This window comes from Zerene cesonia, chromosome 11, assembly GCF_012273895.1.
Source record: "Zerene cesonia ecotype Mississippi chromosome 11, Zerene_cesonia_1.1, whole genome shotgun sequence".
Taxonomy (NCBI): domain Eukaryota; kingdom Metazoa; phylum Arthropoda; class Insecta; order Lepidoptera; family Pieridae; genus Zerene; species Zerene cesonia.
Genome location: NC_052112.1, coordinates 5,059,124 through 5,082,929, shown reverse-complemented (window position 1 = coordinate 5,082,929; position 23,806 = coordinate 5,059,124). Strand labels below are relative to the sequence as shown.

Sequence of the window (23,806 nt, the reverse complement as noted above, 5' to 3'; positions counted from 1 at the left end):
TTTTTAATTGTAAACGGCTCTGGCTTTAAACGTGTCTTGCGCAATATATTTACATTGTTTACATATCCGACGTAAATGAGTCCATCTCTTGCACTCGTCTGACTTTAAACCTAGATGAAACCAGTTAAATGTTATCGGTAAATATTTGTATCCAAGTCCAATTAAGAATTTGTTATGTTCAGACATTGTTTTTATAGGAAGGAATATGAAAGTCCGTGTTAGAAAGAGTATTATTGTTCAATTGTTTGTTCATAGATTGAAAAAATTGAAGCAGTATCTTAGCTTTTCCAAATATACTATAGTTTGTAAGATTTGAATATTTCTTTGAATCTGTTTCCAACTTCAATGGCTCCTGAGAATTGGGGTGAATTTTGCTGTAGTTCATAACTATCCTCTCATAGATAGTTACCAATGATGATTGTAATTTTTAAAAATATTAAGCACCCCACGCTTTTTACTCTGAATTGAATCATTGTGTTAATAACTTCAATTTTATTATAATTTTGTTTTGAGGTGATTCATTATGATTGATTGTTTCATCTGCAACTATAGTTACATTAAACTCTTTGCCATCAAAAATTATTTTCTAGTTTTTCGTTCAATTTCCAATAAAAGCGTGTTTTTTTTAGTTTATTTTAAACTATAATTATTATTTCCTCACGGGTTTATGCGTTCCTGCTACAATGATAATCGTCTATATTAAGTATTTAATTTCAATTGAACCAATCTATCATAATGGCGTGTTTTCTGTAGGTAATAAGTAGTGTTTTCTAAATTGAACTAGTTCTAGTTAACAACATATTACCTCGTCAGTTCTACGTTAGTTAAAAGGTCCGATATTTTACCCACTTGTAAAGCATAAAGTTGACAACAATTGTTATTATTGTAACTAGAAACTAACAATATGGCGTAGGACCAGAAAAGCAACGTAATTATCTATCAAACACATAGTTAAAATAACGTCGCTCTATTTTTGGCGTATATTGCCAGACATTGTTATCTGATCATGTTGATACGAGTGCGATAGTTGTGATAATTGATAAAAGCGGGTAATCCGCACCCGAACACGTAATCAATGTGAGATTCACGTGCCCTTTGCGTGAAACTACTTACTAGAGAGAAGTATGGTTGAGAAATATAATAAAGTCATTAATTTGTAAATCAATGCATATAGTAAAAGTTTATAATATCGACACAACTTCATATTTATTATGGTTTTATTTATGCGACTCAACGGTTAACTTATGGTCACTGTCAACAACAATAAAAAAATTTAAACTACGATACAAACTCGAGGAACATTTTTGTTATAATATAATTTAAACTTAGGTAAGAGCAATTAACGTACCCAGTACTCTCTTATTCTAAATCATGCAACAGTGCTATATGGCGATACGATAGCAGAAAAATATAATATAATAAAAAAGAGGAGCTCTAAACTATTCTTAAAGGTTCATACTATGGTTTATCCATTTGGTCAGAGGAAAAGTAAAAGCCCAAAATGCAGCATCCTCCCTTTATCACGGACCTCAAATTGAAATTTGCATTAAACGGATAAAATTTGGTATAAGTACATATTACATCCTCACACATGAAGGCAACGGGACAGGGATGGCGACCCCGGGGTCGCAGACGAATTATAAATATGTAATTAAGCTTCTCCTATCCAACAACACATAAAATAATGAATTGCGACCTATGAGGAACGTACACAAATTTCGAAAAATCTACTAACATTTCAATGGACTACAAGGAAATTAATTGTAGGAGACATATTGACGCATCGAGGTCGGATGAAAATTAAATTAAAGGCATGCAAATTTTCATATCTTAATTGTCATAAACATTTGAAATTATTTAGTAAGTAGCGGTAACTACTATTATTGAAGTTTTATATACGTTAAGTTTACCGGAAATAAAAGATACAAATTTTCTTTACAATTTTTTCCAAAACGCATCAAAAACATAGTGCTCTTCTTTTGGGAATTTAAAAATGTGTATAGTAAAGCAAAGTAATTAGTTTAGCATAGCAAAGAAAGTAGTAGGTATAGTATTATATTATTTGTGGTAGTAGTAACGGTTACAGTCAGGAAAGTAATAAGATAAAGTCGTTTGCTGAAGGTTTTGCCTATATAATTCGTAAGGTGTTTAAGAATTCTATTTTTTTTTTGTTCCAGTGTTATTTTACAAGCTTCCTTCAAATATATTTACTAAATAGAGACATAGGCTTTGGCAGCAGGCAACTATCATGCAATTTTTAATCCTGTTGAAGACAGAGAAAAAAAACAAAAGCTGAAAAATAGTATATTTCTTACCATATATTGTTTTGAGACGTTGATATTATTTTATTTAGGTAATGTATTGATTTTTTTAGCTACAAAGTGTTGCACTGGCTACTGTCAGCTTAGTACTAATATTGACTTTCCCGCCAAAAGGTTGACGGGACCGACCACACGCGAACTATATCAAAATAAAAAGTCAAAAATAGCGTGGCGATTGTGTCGCAGCGAAATTAAAATAGGCGACTTTATACATTGCGTGCTCAAGTCCAGTGATACGACTTTCCCCCCAACAGAGTTAAACACATCAACGAGTTTCAATTAAAATTATAATATTTTTTAAGATATATAGGAGTATATCTTTAAAATATGAAGAAGTTGTACGGAAATAATTAACCACGATAATAACTTTAACCACGATTATTAGTACAAAATATTGTATTTTTTTTATAGTAGGCAATGGAGCTGGTGGGTCGCCTCGTGGTAAGCGCTACCACTGCCCATAACCATTTGTAGAGGTGTAAGGTCAATTCTCAATTGCAAAGGAATTACGTTTCTGCAAATGGATTGCCGTCTAAAAGTTGTGGATAAAGAAAGTATTGATAAGGGGAATAAGGAAACGGACTGGGAAGGGTGAGGAAAGGGAATTGGACATCCGACTCTCCCACCTATCGAACGAAACACAATATGTCGCTCGTCTGGTGGTGTGTTGTACCTTCCCCGGTGCAATCTTGCCCAATTCGTGTCAAAGCGTGATCCTTTTAAATTGTAGTTTCTACTTAGCAAATACACATAGCGATAGTGCTTATAGATTTAAATGATATGTTCACTGGATATACTACATTTTAGTTTGTTTGTATTTAGTTAATTGCTCAAGTTCATATTCGTATCTTCTATTTATATAAAGAATCATTTGTTAATTTTCGTGCTAGTTAAGAAGGCAACAAACCACTGTTGTGTACTTTTACACAATGTGAGTTAAAGGCTATTCTGTTCTGTTTATTATTCTGTTGGTTACTAATAACATGTGTCTGTCTATCATTGTTTTCCTTTCTACGCGGGCGAAAGCTAGTTTTTTATAGTTCAACATAAAAATATATCGGAAAGTTAGTTTGGTTTAAAGTTGTATGCGATCACGAGGAATTTCAGAGACACGTTCAAGTTTGTTTAGGAACTCATCTAACCATTCCTTTGCATTGTGATCCGCATTACAGTGAATGTCAATGATTAGATTTGATTTTTAATGAATCATTAATACGCTAGAGAATCAGTATAGCATATAGCATGCCTTTTGGAAAATACACGGCTGCATAAAATGAATCTTAGCGTACACCATTGATTGGCACACTACTAAGATCCTTTAAGGAATGTGACATATGTGAGATATTTCGTTCCCATAGTTGTCTAGGACGAGGCAGTCAAAATCTAAACTTCATGAAATTTCGTACTCTGCATACTATTTGAAAGATTAATGTCCTTGAATAACGTACTATATAAGTAACTTACCTGTTTACCTTAATTTTATGTGGTATATATTATTATATGTTTTTATTCAATTTGATTCTAATAAAGCCTATGTAAATTAAAATTAACTGTATCTTTATATAGAACGAGTAGCAAATATTATCATAAGCATTTTTGCTGTATATAAATATGCCTTCGTTGAAAAAATTACAATCTTTTAAAGCAACGCAAGTATATATAATAATATAAATTGGCATAAAAATGTAATGTAAAAAATTATAACCTAACTATTGTATTTTGCTTAATTTAATATTGATGGTCTGTATAAAACAGTATTTTATTTACTAAAACAACCCCAAAAAATATGAATTCAGAATACATTCGTTGTATGGATAGAAATAATAGTCTTTTTGTACCTAATCAGTTTTTATTTCAAAAAAATTAATTTAAATCCTTTTACATAACATAACTCGTGATAGAAAGCAAATAATCAAGTACATAAAATTGTGGTAAATAACAGAGGTATATGATTGGTCCACTCGCATTTTGTTTGTGCATTTTTCCACTAACACACTTTTATGATTTTAATTTTGGATGGTTTGGTTTATTTTAATAATAATTCGCCTTATCCTGACATACAACGCATTTCATAATGGAGCAGGTACATTAAATATATCTTCATTATAATGTAAGTACTTTTTTGGCAGTGTTCAAAATTAGCAAGGTAGGGTTACATGTAATTATTATCCTAGTCATCGTAGTTTTTAGTCTGGGCGTTAATTAAGTACATTGTTTTGGTAATATCGTTTTCAATGTTTCGTTGTCAAATTACATTTTGTTTACTAAGTACTGTGTGTAAGTAATATACTAATTGAGCTAATACATGTATCACACGATTAAATTAAAATATAATTAGTCGTGTAGGCATAATAAATATTAAGAATATACATATTATAAAGTATATGTAAAGTTATATCAATAATATCTTAAACTTAGAAAATGCAGAAGCAAGAAGGCGTGATTATATACTTATAGAGATAAAAATCAATACTAGAGTTTAGAATTAGAATTGCCTAACTGTAATCACATCGCTAATTGCTAAATTACGTAAGATTTAATGATGTTGATATTGTCAAGAAATAGCAGTAAAATTAAAAGGCCCTAAACGCAAAATTCTTATATAATTTTTATTCAGTATATAAATGTCTTATAGTACTTGGGAATGATGAATATAATTCTTAATATTTTTTTTTCGGCAAGTAAGTCATAAATGCTACCTAATTCGTAGTAAATTCAGAAGGCTGTTTCACAAGACGGTACGAATCTCTGAATATCTATACATATTATAATAGGCACTAAAATAAACAAACACATCTTATATCTATTTTTAACTTTCAAAAATACTATAAGCATCGTAAGTACATACGTAATAATACTTTATGAAGTACATTATATATATATCTTGCAAAACAGCTCTTTTAATTGTACCTTAAAGTAACACAAATACATTTTTCGTAAAATAAACTCAATTGTCTTTATACGCATTTAAGCACTTCAATAGTGGGAAGAATCGCGTATGTAATCTATCAATATACGTATGTCTTATAATAAACCCTGCTAAAAGCCTCAACAGCCTAACAGCTGATTATTATAAATGCAATGAAACATCGCATCAAATTTTCAAATGTAGGGCGCAATAAGTCAAACTCAATTTCGGCGAAAGCAGCTGTTGCAAAACGTGTGAATCATCCGAAAGTTTTGCGCGACGCGGACGCGTTTTTCCCACTACCGCGTACTAGTCACGCGTACGTTTCCCTGAATCGCTTTTGGATGTGATGGGCCGCGTTTAGGAGACGATGGTGGAGAGTGATATGCGTGTGGGGGGTGAAGGTCGGCGGGGCGGGCGTGGGGGCCATAGCCAGGGTCGGTATGGTGGCGCCCTCGTCGGGGTGACAGAAGAACGCGACGCAGTGGCGGCCGCGAGCGCGCGCGTACGTACCGTCAGGTATTACCACACGGTGCATCTGGAAGAAAAATAGTGTTATCTATAGACATAAATAAAATTTGAGTGTTTGTTTGTAATATTAAAATACGAGCTTTTAAAAAATGCATATGGTGTACACGGTACATATATTAAAGTTAAATTTTATTTCTAAAAGTTTATTTCTATTCCGGCTAATCTCTGGAACAGGTGGACTGATTTTGACGGGTCTCACTGGCAAATAACTGACGTAGTAAGGAGTAACTTACGGTACTTTTATAATACAGATACAAGGGGTTGGAATGTAATCTATAACCTACCGTGACCTAAACGTTTGTAGGGGTTTTTTGGTTATTTGGAATGGAATGGACAATTGACACGACTGCTTCATTATTCTACCTACAGGCTACATTCGACCTATTATCTAAACAACATAAATGCAATATATGCAATAAATGACATTAAGTGATTATAAGAGAGTCATCAAATGACGCCTGAAAGCGGATTTTTGTTGAAGTATTTAATATGATAATAAATGTGATGCGTCATTATGCGATAATTATCAAAAATGATGTAATAGTACTTGTATTCTGTGAATATAGATTTCTAGAGTGGAGCGACTTAAATTGTATGACAAGCCTCTTTACAATAAGAGTAATATAAATATTTATCGCAAGTTTATTTATTTTTAAGGACTTGTGATTGCGATTACCATTAGCATGATTTGCGTTATAATCTCAATAATATACTATACTACGATATATACTATAACTCACCATAGCAGGAAGCAAATTGGAAGTCCAGTTAGCGAGAAGTTCCCCAGTCTGCACCAGGATAGCTCCTGGAAGATGGCCCACGGCTTGCCATTTTTCACTGCCATTCAACTTCACCTGAATATATTAAGGAAATAATAAATAATAAAAATAATGAAGATTATATTTATGTTACCGTTACAATCCCTTTTTCGTTAGAATGCCTTTTCTTTAGAACTAGTTGTCTAGGGAAAACGTGTTTTAACAAAAAAACCCAATACTGCAACTATACATATACTGGATAGATCTTTTTTTTAATTATAATATTTTTCGCGATACACCTGATATCTGAAATAATTATCTCACTAATATTTTAATAAGAGGTTCTGTGCTAAAATTCGAAAAGGGGTAGGGGTAATACAAATTTATTAAAAAGCTTTAATAAAATAACTCACCTCAAGACCGCCTTCTGAATCTTGGGCCACGAGCGTGAAAGTACAACGATCACTATGAGCCCCGCAGCGGGTGTAGGCGATAGCGTCATGGCAACAGGGCCCCTTGTCCTCAGGGGGCACGGGCGGGTAGTACAGCAGTTGCATGCAGGAGGGGTTGTTCCCGTCACTTTTTAGCATGCCGGAGTGACAGGCCAGTAGAGCTGAGGTTGGTAACCCTGTATAATATAATTTCGTTAGTTCGAGGACTGTGGTGTGTCAAGTCTTAAAATTGTGAACGATTAGATTTTATTTAAAGATTTGATATACTTTACACATATCTAATTTGGATAATCATATGTTTATTGAATACGTATATAGGAAACTTGACGCTCGTCCCGGTTCAGCCCGGCAATGACAAGGCAAGGCAGCAGCATTTCATCGGGATAATAAGTATCCTAGCAGTGGTGGCACAGTGGTGAGAACCTCGGACTTCAAAATCGATGAGTCGGGGTTCGAGACCGGGCGAGCGTGCAGGAAATAAATTGATTTTTCAATTTATCTGCGCATGTGGATAACATCACCACTGCTTAAACGGTGAAGGAAAACATCGTGAGGAAACCGGCATGTCCAAGAATTAAAAGTCCGACGACATGTGACATCTGCCAACCCGCACTTGGCCAGCGTGGTGGATTATGGCCTAAACCCTCATAGGAGGCCTGTGTCCCAGCAGTGGGAACATATATGGGCTGATGATGATGATGATGATGAATAAGTATCCTTATGTTATTTGTTTATGATTGACGGACACAAACAAACAACAAACATCCAAACAAACAAACTTATATTAGTGTGAATTGTGATTTACAACAGATATTTAATAGTTATTATATTTAAAATAACAAGAAAAAATTAAATCAATAGTAGCGAGTTCTGGTTTGACAACTATTAATTATTAATATGGACTGCGTTACATTTGCAATTGGATTATGTATTTTCATTTAGAGATAGCCAACAATTTTTAGTAATGAATTGATGTTCGACCATTTTAGTATAATATGTATAAAATGAGTCATAAAGGATACGAGACGTAGCAAATTATTATGCAATATTAAAATTATATTGCTATGTAAATGTGATAATTCATGTTGTAATAATAACAAATAAAATAAACATAAATATTAGCCCTTATACAATAGATGCATATAATAGCATATCTAGCGTAATGTGTGTTTAATATTTCTTGGAAACAAATCTATTAATATAATTATATGTGTGAATTCTTTTCCATTGAGTGATTATGTTTATAATTTAAAACTTCTGGCAATCATACACTCACGAGTAGGTAGGATGATCATAAACATATAACGATCATGATAAGTGCGAACGAAATCCTTGCAACTTTTATGGCGCTTCGATAAGTTTCTAGGTTACTCATAAACAACTATAAAACGAGGAAAAGCGTGTTAGTATCTAGGTTATTACGCTTATAAAGACAACGCGTGTGAGGAACACGAGGAGCGTGTATTTTTTAATTACTATAATTACCGAAGACTGAAGCCAGGGCTTGCAAAAGGACTCTAGAAAGATTGGTGAGGTCGTGAGCCAATGGAACGGTATGTTTGGTAAACTCCGGGACTTCCTCCTGCGCAGGCATCGCTGCAGCCGACAGGGTCGTGATGTTGAACGAATGACGTAATTCCTGTATTAAAAAAGGCAATTAACAATAGCTAGTTATTGTACGCTAATATTTCCTTGAACAAGTTTTCTATGTGTTGTTCCGTGATCATTTGAACACATTATACACCTATTGAAAACTACTTTTCTACCAACTTCAAAAAAAGGAGATGTATTTCGATATCAACCACTAGAGTGGTCGCCTCTACGGACCGATGCCACATAGTAGTATATACAGAACTCATACTTATACTACACATATAGTACGTATAGTATGAGTTACATGTCGGTTTCTTAAAGTAAAATAAATAATTTAAAAATAATATAACGTTTTTTTGCGCCTCGCGTTCGCCCAAACTATCTCGCGCTATATTTTACATTGCGATAAAATTCGGATTATACCACATAAAATTATAATATTATGTGTTTCACGACATTGAAACCGTTTAAAAACCAGAAAATTATACTGCTATTTAAAATTCAAAGTATTATTAACGGGTGACGTAGACAAAAAACGTCCTAGATACTAGGTAGTATTATAATGCACTGTGAAACATTTTTATTATTAAATAAATAAACAGAAAATATAATATTACGCGGTAAGAATCAGAATTTAGTAAAACTTATCAGTATAATTTTCCTCGAGACAGTAACATTGGGATTACGTGATTGCCCACTTAACCGGTTACCTATTGGTAGGTAGGTAGCTACATCATTTTCTATTCCTTTCTAGTGACTACTAAGAAATAGGCTTTGGAACCGTTAGGGAGTTATTTAAATTATAAGTAGATTATTGATCCTGCAACTGGTCCATACAGAAATAGTTCAGAATTTCTAAACCAGTTTTTATCTCATTTCAAATCGATTTGATTACCGACAGCTGTTGTCAACTTGCGAAACATATTCAAAGGAATTGTAATATACGTATAACAAAAGTGTGATTGTGAATATAAACAACTATAAAAAACGTAGATAAAAATAAACGTTGATGGAAATTACAGATGATAAGATCACAGAAAACGCTTTATGACAATGGCTGTATGCTTAAAATTATATCGATTCCAATATATAGCTTACACTGATTAAAGTAAGTATGATTTTGCATTTATATAAAGTATAATTTATTTTTTATTCTTTCGTAATCGAGAACTTTTTTTATCTATTACCTTTTTAGTATTGTCGAATTGTTCGGTTCCGGGACGAACGTAGCCATGTTTGTTGACTGGGTTGCGGAGATACTGCGCCTGACAGCCCTCTGGGAGGGCACAAAAGTTGTCCAGATCAGCGTATACCGCTTTCAGCTGGAAAAAAAAGTTGGAAATATTACTAAAATATCATTTGTAAATGAGATCCGTTTCCGTTAAAGATACATAGAAAATATGGACATTTTAATACAAAGTCGGTAGGAACCTTGTAATGTTAATTTCTATGCTCAAGTTAAACCGATCTGAGAAAAATGTTAACGATTGTTTATCTAACGGTAGAACATTAAACATGCATTATGTGTGGTAACTTTGAAAACTTTGTTTTTTAATTACCTTCTCCTCAGCAACGCCATGGTTAACAAGCATAGCTAAGCCCTTGGTACTAAGAGCGGCAAACAACTGTTGTCCAATTCGTTTTACTACAGATTTCATAGGACATGTTTCCGTACCTGAAAAAAGAACATTTAACTAAAATATAAAATTTGAATAAGTTTTCATGGAATCGAATCAAAACAAAATATTTTAATTCAGTACTCCAAAACTAATTTGAATATTTGAATATTTATTTTTTATTAACCAATAAATTTCTAACATTTTTCTTTTACACTACGCTTATGTACGTGTGTTGGATCTATTCCATTTCTGTCCTGTTAAGTTGGTTTTAAAAGTTAAGAAATAATTTATATCAAGATGAATACTACAATTCTCTGTGCGTTTGTCGATATGATAATGTTTTGAACTGATACGTTAAATTTTCAATTATGTTTTTGCTGCAACAGTATTGCATTTCAAAGACGGCTTACAAAAACACGAAAGTAACAGTTTCAATAAAATGCCAGGGGTTATGCAAGGATATAATAAGGTTATTACAATGACGTACAATTGACGATGTATGAAGCATGTATGAACTCAAAAAATATCGTTTTTATCGTCTTCTTTATTATTACTGCGTACGTAAGGCATGTGTTTAATAATTTTTAAACAAGATTTAATGAAACAAGTATCTTTATGCTCTACTCGAATGTTGTGATTTAAGATTTTATAATACATACGTTATGAAACATTTACGTAATACAAAGAAAATATATTTGGAGTTATTAGTTTTTAGTTCGACGCTGTCCACTTAAAACACAAAATATAATGTGATCTATAATTTTATGAGTGATGTAAACTTTCGTATTGATTTATGTTTTGTAGCTACGAAGAATTAAATTTTTTTAATGATGCTTTAAACAGGATGTGTGTAAATGTGTAGTACCTAGAGAAAAGTATGTTTTTAGGGTATGCCTATACATTATACAATGGCAAAACATTCTTTTTATAATATTTTAAAAATCATAGCTTTCGAAGCAGCTGCTTTACGCTAAAAATATGAATAGGGATCGAATTATTTCAAATATTTTAAAATGTCAAACATCCATAATGAATATGTTTCTATTTTAAATGTGCATTTAAATAAAATATACAGATCGTTCAGAGTTAGTAAAGGTCCGGCCATGACACGATTCTGTCACCGACCTATGCTTACATGTATTTTGTTTTGTTGATGCGTCTAGGTCAATTGCATTTAAAATTATTTACACTTACTTTCAAATTTCAATAAAACATCTTTACCTGCTGGTTTCCATTGATGATGATAAAATATAATTGGGAAGGTATTTATGATCTTGTATAAGTTATAACACATACATATATGTACATATTTTTGTACACACCATTTATGGTTCCATTGAAAATGACCTGTGATTTTGGCATACCCAGTATTTGATACGAGCGTGTACATTAAATAAATTAATTAATTATTAATTACATATCTTAATGTTTACATCACCCTTGTGCTTTGTTTATAATCAACTTGAAGACCAGACATTGTATTATTATAACATGTTATTAGTTCATAATTGCTTTTTAGGATCATTATGAATGTCTACTCATTTCGAAATGAACAATTTATTTGAGTATTTCAAAAACAAGGAAGCCGTTTCTATTTATTTTCAACTAGCTTTCGCCTGCGGCTTCGCATGCGTTAAATTCGGGGTATTAATAGATTGTATTATACATATAAACCTTCCTCTTGAATCACTCTATCTATTTATAAAAAACTCATCAAAATCCATCACGTAGTTGTAATGATCAAAGCATATAAGGGGCTGAGGGAAAGAGAGATGTTAAATGAGAGATGCAAAAACCTTTTGCATTTACAATATTAGTATAAATAGTTAATAATAGTAAAATACCCAATTGACAGTATAGGTGAATTGGGATTCTTTTAGTAATTTACTTGCAAATACAATAAATAAACCCCCTTGTGTAGACAATGATAATGTCATTTTAGGTAACGTGAGATATGATTTTTGGAAGTTTGATTAGATAAAATATATTATCAGATACAATTCCGCGGTAAAATAGATGAGAGTACCGATTGCGATTGTTATATTACAACGAAAAAAGTTAGTAATACTTTTGTATTTTCAAACACACGACTGTAGGCATGTCAATACATAGATACGTATTGTAGTGATAAAAATAATAAAAAAAATTGCTATAGTTGAAACCAATAATTGCTTTTCATACGACTTTTAGCATCATGAAAAATGTTAACTATGGTTCTAAACTAATAATAATAATAAGGTAACACACAAGCAAATGCTCGTACTAATTTTATTTCTTTATCGGGTATGAATTTAGAACGAACGCTTGACCCATATTCAGTGATTAATTCACTGTGTACTCAAGCGAGAACACGAGATGAGCACGCAAAGAGCATTGCTCTAATAAAAGTAATCCGTCATTTGTGTGTGTTATTTGGGATTAGGTGATTCGTGGATATGACGGGAATACTGCAGTATACTGTTTGAATCATACTGCGATAATCGCTATCACATCTGTCTGTGTTTATTTATAAGTAGTTATTTACTGCTTACTCACGCTTGTGTCAATCTTTGCAAGCGTAAAACATTTATATTTAGAGGGTTACAACTTCCTACACTAATTTCTCAGAATAATTAATAGAATCACAAGGAAGACTGTTAAATGATTAACGTGAATTCAGTCTAAACGGTTTTCTTTAGTAAGTAAAAAAGTTGGAAATAAGTTTAATTCAAGATGATAAATTGCTCCATTGTTTCGATAAATATGTTATATTGTTTTCTCTATTATAGTTTATTTTTCCGTCATATTCGTATTGAATGTGTATTATTATTTATTAAGGAAATCCGTTCTAAGATTTTTATCATCTATTGTTATTTGTTAGGTATATCTTTAAATCGTCTCATGTAATTTGCTAAAATTATCTTTTCCTTTGTGATAATTCATAATATACTGTTCATGAAATAAAACTCAAACACAGAAAGATCAAGGTTTCGTACCAAAAAAAAAAGACAGCAAAGTTATTTGAAATTTTTAAAATATATAATGTACTAAACTATGGCTTTAACAGCATTGCAAAATTTTGTGTATTCGGACTTTTGTCTGTCTATGTTCAATCAGTAGTAAATTTTAAGGTTTTTGTCATTATTAGAACTATTGTACTTAAATTTATGGAATTATAGTGAATCTTTAATACATATATCCTATTGTAAAGCTACCTTTGTATTTTAATTTGCTGCACAGGTAAGCATTTCTAACAGGGCTATTGCATACTTACGTTATTGCAATTGTTAGATTGACAGGAAATTGATATTATGTAAGTAATTACATAAGGTTTTATAATCTAGATCATTAAAATGCTTAGTCGTAGCTTCAGTTGGTAAACATAGAAATGACAGAATAGTTTTTAGTTGTATATATAAGTATGTTTTATTTTATCCTAATATAATTAATCATTGCATACCTATGTTGTTAAATAATATTTTATTTACCGTTTGTATTTTGATATCTCTACATTACACCGAAATACATTAAGGCAAGTGAAATTTGCATAATTTTATTTATTATCTTTGTTATATTTGTGCTCAGCAATTGTCTTCCTGCAACTCTAAATACTTATAAAAAAGGGGTAGCATTATAAGTAATCTGAGAATAAATACTTAATAAAATAATTCAAGAATTCCCTGCCTCCCCGAGTTTAATATAATTGCGTTATATCTATGTATAGATGTGTATGAAGTGCGGAAGCGCCACGCTTTAGCCTCTATCAAATCTTAGGACGTCTTAGAACTCTGACGAAATCGTGAAGGTCATTCGTATCCTTTGTTTCACGGCGTTTTTTCAAACAGATATTAATTATTCATTAATGTAATTACAGGACGATGACGTCATAAATCGTGATTGTTAGCTATCAGCGTGATAAATGCACGAAATGTCAGTAGGTATATAACGTCATTCGTGATACGATTTAAGTATATTTTTTCTGCAAAAATTATTCCATAACGTATGTGAATATTACGCTTGAATTATACTTGGTACTAGGAAAACGAAAACGAAAATTTGACAGGAAAAAGAATTGGATGTTTTTACAAGTCATTGTCGTGTGGTCAAGGGAAGAGGAAAACGAATAAAGATGTCATGTACCAACTCATGTAGGTTTGTTGAACGTAGGATTTATGTGGAAATCACGTCTACGTCAGAAGTTTGTTTCTAAACATCTGAATCAGACATTTACCCGTATCGAATACCTACATACAACCGCCGATTGTACTATATCCTTGGTATATGTAATTGTTTCTCTCTGTGGGTTATCGTTTGACATGTACAGTAAAGAGTTATATGAATAAATAAATACTAGGTACCTAGTTGTCTTCTATCGTTCGTGGTGTATCTAAATGAAGGGTTTTATATTAAGCATTTTTAAGCATCGACTCTATATGACGCGTAACGTAAAAAAACGTATAAAATATTGGACTAAGGATGAACAGAAGTCTCGTTGTATGGATAAATATTTGTTGTAACAATTCTAAACATGGTAATTTAAATGTGCCATTACTTATTCGTTAAAACCTTCAAAGTTTCTTCAACGGAAGTGAGAATTGAAAATTTGTTACGTTTAGTTTTTAAAACCTTTTCATGTTGTAATGAGGTATCGAGAACACGTCTGTCTACTGTATTTGTGTTAGTGGGCTACTGTATGTATGGTATATAGATATCTATAACCACTTGCGAATTAATCGCACTTTAAAGCGTTATCATTTATTTACTCTTATTTGCTTTTACTCTTCTAATTATTTATCACCGTAGTCTATACAACAAATAGGATGGAAGTAAATTAGGTTATAAAATTGTTTCGAATTTATATAAATCCGAGTTCTGTTTATGTTCGAAATTAATAATGGATCATATCTAGGATTAGCATCAATCATCGATTATTGTATTATTTGGTTTCCGATCCAAGTTTCCCGCGCGTTACTATAAAAATGAGGATGTTCCCATGGGAATGAAATGTTTCACCGTGGTAAAAAGCCTTTATCTATGCCTAAAGCCTTAATCTAGCCACCTAACTATGAACAGTTACAAAAAATCATACTATAATCGCTTCGTTGCTTGTAAAACAAAAAACCAAACTAACGCGCTTTTGTAATAATAAGGATTTTTAAATCGATCTCTAATCAGCATGCGAGTTCAAGCGCAATCCTAAGATTAGATATTGAATATGGATGGGTAGATGAATCTGGTTGCCATTTTTGGAGTAGGTTAGATTATCAACGGTAGTGTAGTGTACAAAAACTAGATACCTATATATCTATCTGTTACCTATATCTTATCAATGTTAATATTGTCACCAAATATTTACTGTTTATTTTATAAAAGAATGACTTAAAACGATGTTTGTAAGTATCTGATTAAACTCAGTTGAAATATGGGTAGTTTACATTTAGCCTTGTTCTTATTATTTCATTCGACCAATTAATCATAATCACTTTGTTCCGCAGGTCCTTTGAACTGTTTTATTTGGACTAATTACATATCTCAAAATTAAGTCATAAAAGATTGCTCGCAAAATTTTAAGCTGATTTTGTTTATAAAAATCCTATTGTAAAATACTTTAGAATAGCCCATAAAAGTATGTTTACGGTCGATTATTTTACGATTCACACACGTGTATTTTGAACGTGAAGTTATAACAAAGGAAGTTGAGGACAGTTTAAAATTATTGGCCCTTTTTTAAAGTAACGTTCTTATCAGAAACTCATTGTTTGCTTTATCCTTTAATGCTGTTTTGGTTAAATATGTATATGTTGTTTAGATACTAGCGGTCCGCCCCGGCTTCGCCCGTGGTACATATATATATAGCCTATAGCTTTCCTCAATAAATGGGCCATCTAACACTGAAATAATTTTTCAAAACGGATCAGTAGTTCCGTAGAGATTAGCGCGTTCAAACAAACAAACAAACAAACAAACAAACAAACAAACAAAATCTTCAGCTTTATAATATTAGTATAGATTTAAAAATTAGTACTATTTCATCATTTACGATAGTAGAACTATTCCGTTGAATTTATCAGTGACGACATAAAACAGGCGAGTAGGTAGGCAGATACCACACAAAATGAGTTGCTTGCTTTATTTTGGACTTATCGTATTAGCAGCTAACCCTTATCGAAATTCCGATAGAGAGCATAATGAAACTCGTTTTTTTTTTATCCATTCTTATATTTATTAAGCTTACTAATTGAATGTCTATTATAAAGTAATATCATATGAATATTAAATTATTACTTATGACATTATAATAATTTTACGTCCATAATTATGAAAAGAAGATCAATTAAATATTCGGAAAACACAATAAATGGTCTTTTTACACGCGAAGACACGACGCTTTTTGGACGAGATAACGTCACTTCTCTTGACGTGAGAAATATAACAAAAACTTACGAATTTACAATTACAGCTTTGATCCTTTTTTTGGAAAGTTAAAAGAGTCATCTATCTACTGGTCTATCTGGTCAAGAGTTAAGCCGCCAAGGTAAGGCAGCATGGATAGAAAGTGAAATCTATTTTAAATTGCCGTTCTCTTCTTGCATATGACCGAACGTAACGCAGTTTATATTTGCCGTCGGTGTTCAGCAATCATTTTTTTGATCCTATTGTTTGTACCACTTAGGTAACATGTTTTTGTCTTGTGATGGATCGGTAACTTCGGCCGTTTGGTAAACTTTACCTAAATATAGACCGATAACTCATAGGTACCTAAGTTATTTTGGTTTATTGGCAATTGTTGGTAGTGCTGAAAGCGAAAATACACACAGTTAAATCGATAAAAAGTAATTGCCAAAACATTTAATAAAGGTCACAGCATTTAGTAAATGGCAAATCGTTATTGTTAGGTTGCAATGTTTTACCTACTTTTTCTGTCTGAAAAATAGCATTAAGTATTTTAAAAAGTTGTTCTGTATTTTGCTGTGAATGATTCTGATCAGGATAATGGGATTGGATGAACTTATTGTATTGGGTTCTATTAATGGATTTTCGTCAAGTATGTTAAATTTTAAGTAAATCATAAGTGGGTGATAATCACATATAAAGAAGTTAATGATAACTTTTGATGTTTATCCATTATAGACTAAGATCATTGTACAGCATGGTTATGAGAATCTGTACCACCTACTTAATAATATAAAGCTGAAGAGTTTGTTTGTTCTTATGAGCTTATTTCAAGAATTATTGAATTTCCAAAATTCTTTCACCGTTACATATGGGTGATTCCCGAGCTATTACAGATAAGTACCACGGGCAACGACGGGGCAGACCGCTAGTGTATTATAATTATCTACGAATAACGATTACTTTTGTTATTTTTAATTTAGCATGAATAGGATAATTTGGTAGAGGAAACCCCTTCCACGTAACGAAGACAATTAGGTTAACAAGTTTGCGTAATTGTTTCGACTTAGTGGTTTTCCTCAATGAAATTGAAAATGTCAATGTTTTTAATGACAGTTCGTCATTATTTTCTTTTAAATAATAAACGTTTTGATAAAACGTATAAAAAGGCTGTCGTACATTGAAAATTGTATGGTGTATACAGTAAAATAATTTGTTCTAATAATATTTCTTATAACTTGTTTCACGAACTATTTCTTATGGCTTAGGTGTAATTAATTTTTATGGCTACATATATCACCTTTATCTTTAAATAAAGGAGAACAATAATATAGGCTTATAATTTTTTATAACTTTACAAGCCAATTTCAATAAATATTGTTCTAAGTATATTATTTTATAATTGCGTGAGTCGAGCACGCTTCGGCACGTATTGGGCCAGCTCGCACCGGGGAAGGACCACATCCCCATAGAAAACCGGCGTGAAATAGTGGCATGCCACTGTGTTTTGTACGGTGAGTGGGGAGCCGGAGGCCCAGTTTCCAGTCGTTAATCCTTTCCTTTTCCCTTACCCCATAAGCGGGCAGCGCTTTCGCAGAGGCACTACCTTTGCGAATGTTCATGGGCAGTGGTGATCGCTTACCATCAGGCGAACCACCAGCTCAGTTGCCCGCTATGACATAAAAAAGTAGGTAACAAATAATACATAATTTATTTCCACACACTTTACACGTGCCATCTACCAAGCCCTCGCTTAAATAAACCATCGAAGTCGTTACCAAGCATTGTGATTGCATTTGCATGTGAGCATATCAAATGTTCGTAACCAATCAGTACTCAATGTTTTCACACGTAGGTGAATATAATGTGGAAGAAGACACCTACGTATCACTTTTTGTGTTATCGTGGCGTCGACTTTGACGTGTAACACAAATATTTAATGCGTAAAGGAATCGTAAAGCGAATTTGTTTAACACATATGGAATGGTTGGGACAATACTTTGGCAATACACAATGGTAGTAATTATCACGCGCAGTTGGCGTGTGTGTCATACAATGGCTTATGGGTGGCATTGTTTGAAAAGCTTGATACAATCTATTAAGGATTGTGCAAATTTTCGATACCCAAATATCGACAGAAAATTGATTGTTACAGTAAATATTTGTGCGACACTTTGAATACCTTCCATATACCACATCCTACATACAAAATTGGTTTAATATATATGATAGTTTATCATTCATGTAGGGTTATTTTGTACCATTATCTTGTCTGCATTGTCATTATGGAATGCATAGGTTAATTATACCAAATGCTTTTTCTAATTATCTGTACATGTAGGCACCGACTGGCCAATTTTTTAACATTAAGCCAGCTTCTGAGCTGGCATAATGTTAAAAATGCTTAAGTCGGCCAGTCTGTTAAAGCGAGTACAGATTCTTGAAAGTACCGGAACTTTCAAGTTTTTTTATACAATTCATTTGATGTGACTGTTTGAACTTCGTAGTTAGTACTTTCCCATAAAAAATTAAAATAACAGATGAAAAACAAAATCGGCTCAGACCAAAATTTTTCTCAAAACTATTTTGGCCGTCAATTTACGGTCTATGTTCCAGAGATTTTTTGCTCGGTTTTCAGCTGCAGCCTGCAGGTAGATCCTAACAGCGGTAGGCGATTATGCAAAAAAATTTATAGATAATTTCATATACCTTTGCGATTATATTTCTTGTAAAAAAGGGGTTTACTTGTAAATGTTAAAAAAAACTATGCACCGTATGTAGCTTTATGTTCGACGTAATTTAACTATGTGGCTCTTTCTAGTAAGTCGATGATTGAGCATTACAACGTCTTTGAATGTACGCAATTGAGAAATATGTAAACATAAAAATGCGTGTTGCAATTCCTGACAATTCTCGGAAATGCCTTGGAACAAAATCCCATCTTCGAGACACGTTCCCAATCGATTTGATTGTTTAGATTGTGGAGCAATCAACAGTAGCAAGATTTCTCAATTTTGAATTTTACTATGTTTTGAGAAGTTATAGTTCTTCCCTTTCCAAAGAATGAATAATTTTAAAAACTGCCTACACTGAAAAATTTATCGGAACCTCCTGTAATCTTGAGACTTCTTCGGCATTATTTTCCCGACACGATTTACCTTTAGGTACCTAAAATCGAGGGATTTCTTTAACATGTGCGCTTTGGTCGACGCATTTGTCGTCTCCATAGTATCTATCCTCGATGCGACGAGCCAAAACAACGTTGCAAAACCGGTTTAGTTAATTTCTTCACATAATTGAAATATGACGGAAATCAAGATATTAATTATCAAAGTGAAATTAAAAACATTTTGGTTTTGGTGTTCAATATAATAAAATTCATCTTCTGAGTAGGAAATTTTAAATTACTCAACTTATTATCCATTTAAATGTTTTTTGTTCATAAACTAGAATGGGACATAAAGCGCGAAACCCTTTTTTCAAGATGGTGACCACAGGACAAGGGCGGCAACGCCACCAATCAAATAAAATTGCATCCTCTAAGAAACAAGACTTTTAAAATGTAACATTTCTATGGACTTACATAAATGCCTCAAAATTTGATATCTTTTTTGGCAAGATGTTTTGTAGACAATATTTTGTCAATTGTTTGTAAACGTATAATCTCTTCTTATGACACGAGAAGTCGAGTAGTAAATAGTAATTGCCGTAATGTTAGGGATGATAAAGAAATAGACATAAATTTTGTCGTGATCGTGTCAGTGAGGCAGAAAAGGTATTCTTTTTGGAATTTATTTCTATACTTTAACGCTTTGTTTTGCCTAAGCTATTTAGTGTGGTTATATTTAATCCACTGAATCATAGTTTACAGTTTTGAGTTTACAGATCTTAGTAATTTAAGTATCATTCACAGAATGTCGGTCATATCGTCTGTGATCGATTGCGTTTGTGACAGACCAATTAACACCATGGCTTGACGATGACACGTTTATAGGTAACGGTATGGTTTGTAAACTGCTCAAGGTATTTACAGTTATCGTAAAAATAACTTATTACATAATTAAGACACATATATTTCTGTTTAAAACATTTGTGTAAAATGACTAGGAAGGTATATGGCGTAAGCTTATAAATACTGTTATTGAAAGCACTTGTGTAATTTCCGGCATAAAAATGTCCAAGTCCTTTCTCGAATCTCAAACTAACTCTTCTATCAAACTTCATCCAAATCAACAGTTTCTGAGAATTGGTATAAATTTTCAATCTTTTCAAATAATATTCATTATCCACTTCGTAGTTATACCAGAATTTATAAATTATCTGTATTTAAATTTAGTGATAATTCGTATCACAAGTTTTAGTTTTTAGAATGAACTTTTAGTGAAACTTTGACCTCAATATTTTGATAATATTTTGCAAACGAGTTTGACAGCTTGCCTCTATATCTTATCGTAGTATGTGGCCTTCAATCATTTGACGAACGTAAGCGGTCGTGAAATAAAATGCAAAGGTTGAATGTGTTTCTTATGTGGTATTGTATTGCCAGTTGTAACGCGGAATGCATACTTTATCGATTGTAGAAGGTAGAGGAAAAATAACTAGTTAGGTTCCTACAACAGGATTTGTCCACCATGGTATGTTTTTTTATGATGTCATATTTCATTCAAATAAATTGATATTTAAAATAAATATTGTTGATAAGTTATTAATTGTGTTTAATAAATGTGTTAATATATATAAGTAATAAAAAAGGAAATACATGAAACCTTTCTATGGTTATTTGTCAAGTAATGAGATAGGTACTAGGGAATAGTGGTTGGATAGTCACATGGTAAATTGACAACGACGTATGGCGTGTGAAGGCAAAAGAGGGCTTTACGAAAGGGTTCGAACGACGCGGCCGTTGCCCTCACATACAAAGTCACCTCTTTTTTCATCCGCTTCATTCAAATGACTATCTTTTACGTGAACCAGTCCTATCTTTATGAGTGTTATATATTTTTGCAAAAGGTAGTAATGTCACTTCGGATTTACAAATCATTGCCGTTATATAAACATAATGTTGTTTTGCGATACTGTATCAGTGTTTTGAACACTATCAAATTGATTGATCGATTTTATTTAAAATACCAAAGAACAATAATGATTCGTCACGTAAGTGCTGATAATCATATTAACAAATAGACCACCCTTAAATTGCCAGAACATGACCAAATGGGATGGGACCACATGACAAGTAAAGTTTTTGAATATAAAATCGGTTCACCCAGTAAAGTGATGAAACATTTTTATATAAAAACAATCGAAATGCGAACCTCTTCCTTTTTTGAAGTCGGATAAAAATGAGTCAAGTTAGCGAATACGCCATGTATTTATGTTCTTATGAAAAAAATCAATGGGTGTTCATTTGCTAACTTAAAGGATGATTGAGAGCAATTCACAGAAGTATTATATACCAATTCAGTAAATAATTGTGTTTCAGGACTAATTTTTCGTGTATGTACAACTTATAAAACTATTATTAAGTACTTTTATAAGTAAATGATTAATATATCCTTAGTATTATCTATTGATAAATATCATCTTTTCGAATCATATTGAAACCTTCAATATTATTTTTATAATGTTTAAAGTATAATAAAAAAACCTTCAAGAAATGAGTTGATGTGAGCCTTATCTTTATTACTTTTATGTACCTGGCTATAAACATGGTATTATAAACATAAGAAAATGACAAACTATAAATCGTACCTTAACGGACATTAACTGTATTATTACATTTGTGTTGATTAAGACTCAATGCTTTACAATTCTCAGTTATGTAGAATTATATGGAATTTCAGTGATTTCATGCAGTTGCATGAGTATGAAACGTTAAACGTTTTTGACGTTTTAGGGGAACTAGGTGGAAGAACGGCAACAAATGATCCGCTAAGTTCGGGTCTTTGAACTCGACCGGGTTCAAATCTGATCCATCTAAGATTGTATTACAAATAATATCAGAAACGTCGCTGCACAGCTGTCGGGTGCATTCAAGTTCGACCACCTATAACAATTGAGGATGCACGCAGGTAGAACATGCGCTTCTTTGTGTATTTGAGGATTGCAGAATGAAAGAAAGCAGACTGTTAAAGCTCTTAAATATACTAATTCTTTTTCTTGCAGGTAAAAGGTTGTAGTTATTATACTTTTAATAGACTATTACGATACATATTTGTTTTGAATGCTTACCTATATGCGCCAGGTCAATGATGGGAATCTCGCAGCGAGCAAGCAGGGTTTCCTCTTTGGGGGCAGCCATTGTCGAATTTGTTTCTGTTATTCGGCTCTCGTTGAACACTAGCACCACTCTTGCGCCTTATCACACGACTTCTCGCAGGTAATTAGCAATTAGCGATCGTGACACCGAACGATAACAAAAGAATAGGATACGATATAGATAAGCACTATGGTACACGGCACGAAACCGTACGTTAAAGTTTATTAAAGTTGTGAATGGTCTTTAGATTACCCCTGGTATAGAAGCGTTCAGAACTCATTTGCATAACCTTGTAGTTCCTACTCGAGGCGTTCTGCGATCTGACGTAGCAGCAATAAGCTATACTGACTTGACACATTAAAAATTGGTTTCCGTTGCTCTTTTAGAGTAATATGTTAGGATTCGTTGCTCCCGCGTGTACGAGCCGACGGCGTCGCGCGCCCCCCGTCCCTCACAGTTGCGAGTTTCGAATGTCTTTTAGTCTAATAAACTGGCTCACCGTGCGCGATGAGCGTTACCCTCCGTCCGTTAGCTCTCACTTGTATATCATCGCGCAGACTTTCGCAACCGTGTTGTGTCGAAATCGCTCCGCCTTGAACACACTGGGGGAGAAAGCGTCGGCAGCGTGGCAACGTTACAACCGTTCAACGTCCGCAGCGATACTAGCGAGTGGCGCGGCTCGCGAGCGCGGTGCGTGTCTGGGCTCTCACCAACCGAATACTGACTGGTCCGTGACTCAGCCGCTCGGCGCTCACCCATTGCTCACTTCGCGCCACTACCATATTACGTACATGGTATACGATACAATGTCAACTCTTAATATATTTGTATCGTGTTTCCCATGTGCGCTTTCTTTATTACACTTGTCTACTCTATTCTTTTCTTAACGATTGCTATACTGTTGTACGAAAGCAAGTAAAACATGACACTGCACATTGCTCATAAAGATATAGAGTAGACACCAAACCCCATGTTTAAATTAATTTACTTTAA

At 33.0% G+C, this 23,806-nt stretch overlaps 1 protein-coding gene across 1 annotated transcript; it reads right to left on the bottom strand.

Moving 5' to 3' along the window:
- Positions 1 to 4,439: 4,439 nt before the first annotated feature.
- Positions 4,440 to 23,565, bottom strand: LOC119830470 (2-oxoglutarate-dependent dioxygenase htyE-like). Its single transcript, XM_038353504.1, has 7 exons — positions 22,786 to 23,565; positions 10,123 to 10,238; positions 9,751 to 9,885; positions 8,456 to 8,609; positions 6,932 to 7,146; positions 6,501 to 6,614; positions 4,440 to 5,767 (listed from the first exon to the last, which is right to left on the bottom strand). Exons 1-7 carry the CDS (start codon positions 22,853 to 22,855, stop codon positions 5,543 to 5,545), a joined length of 1,029 nt encoding a protein of 342 aa, XP_038209432.1. The 5' UTR covers positions 22,856 to 23,565; the 3' UTR covers positions 4,440 to 5,542.
- Between the last annotated feature and the right edge of the window lie 241 nt (positions 23,566 to 23,806).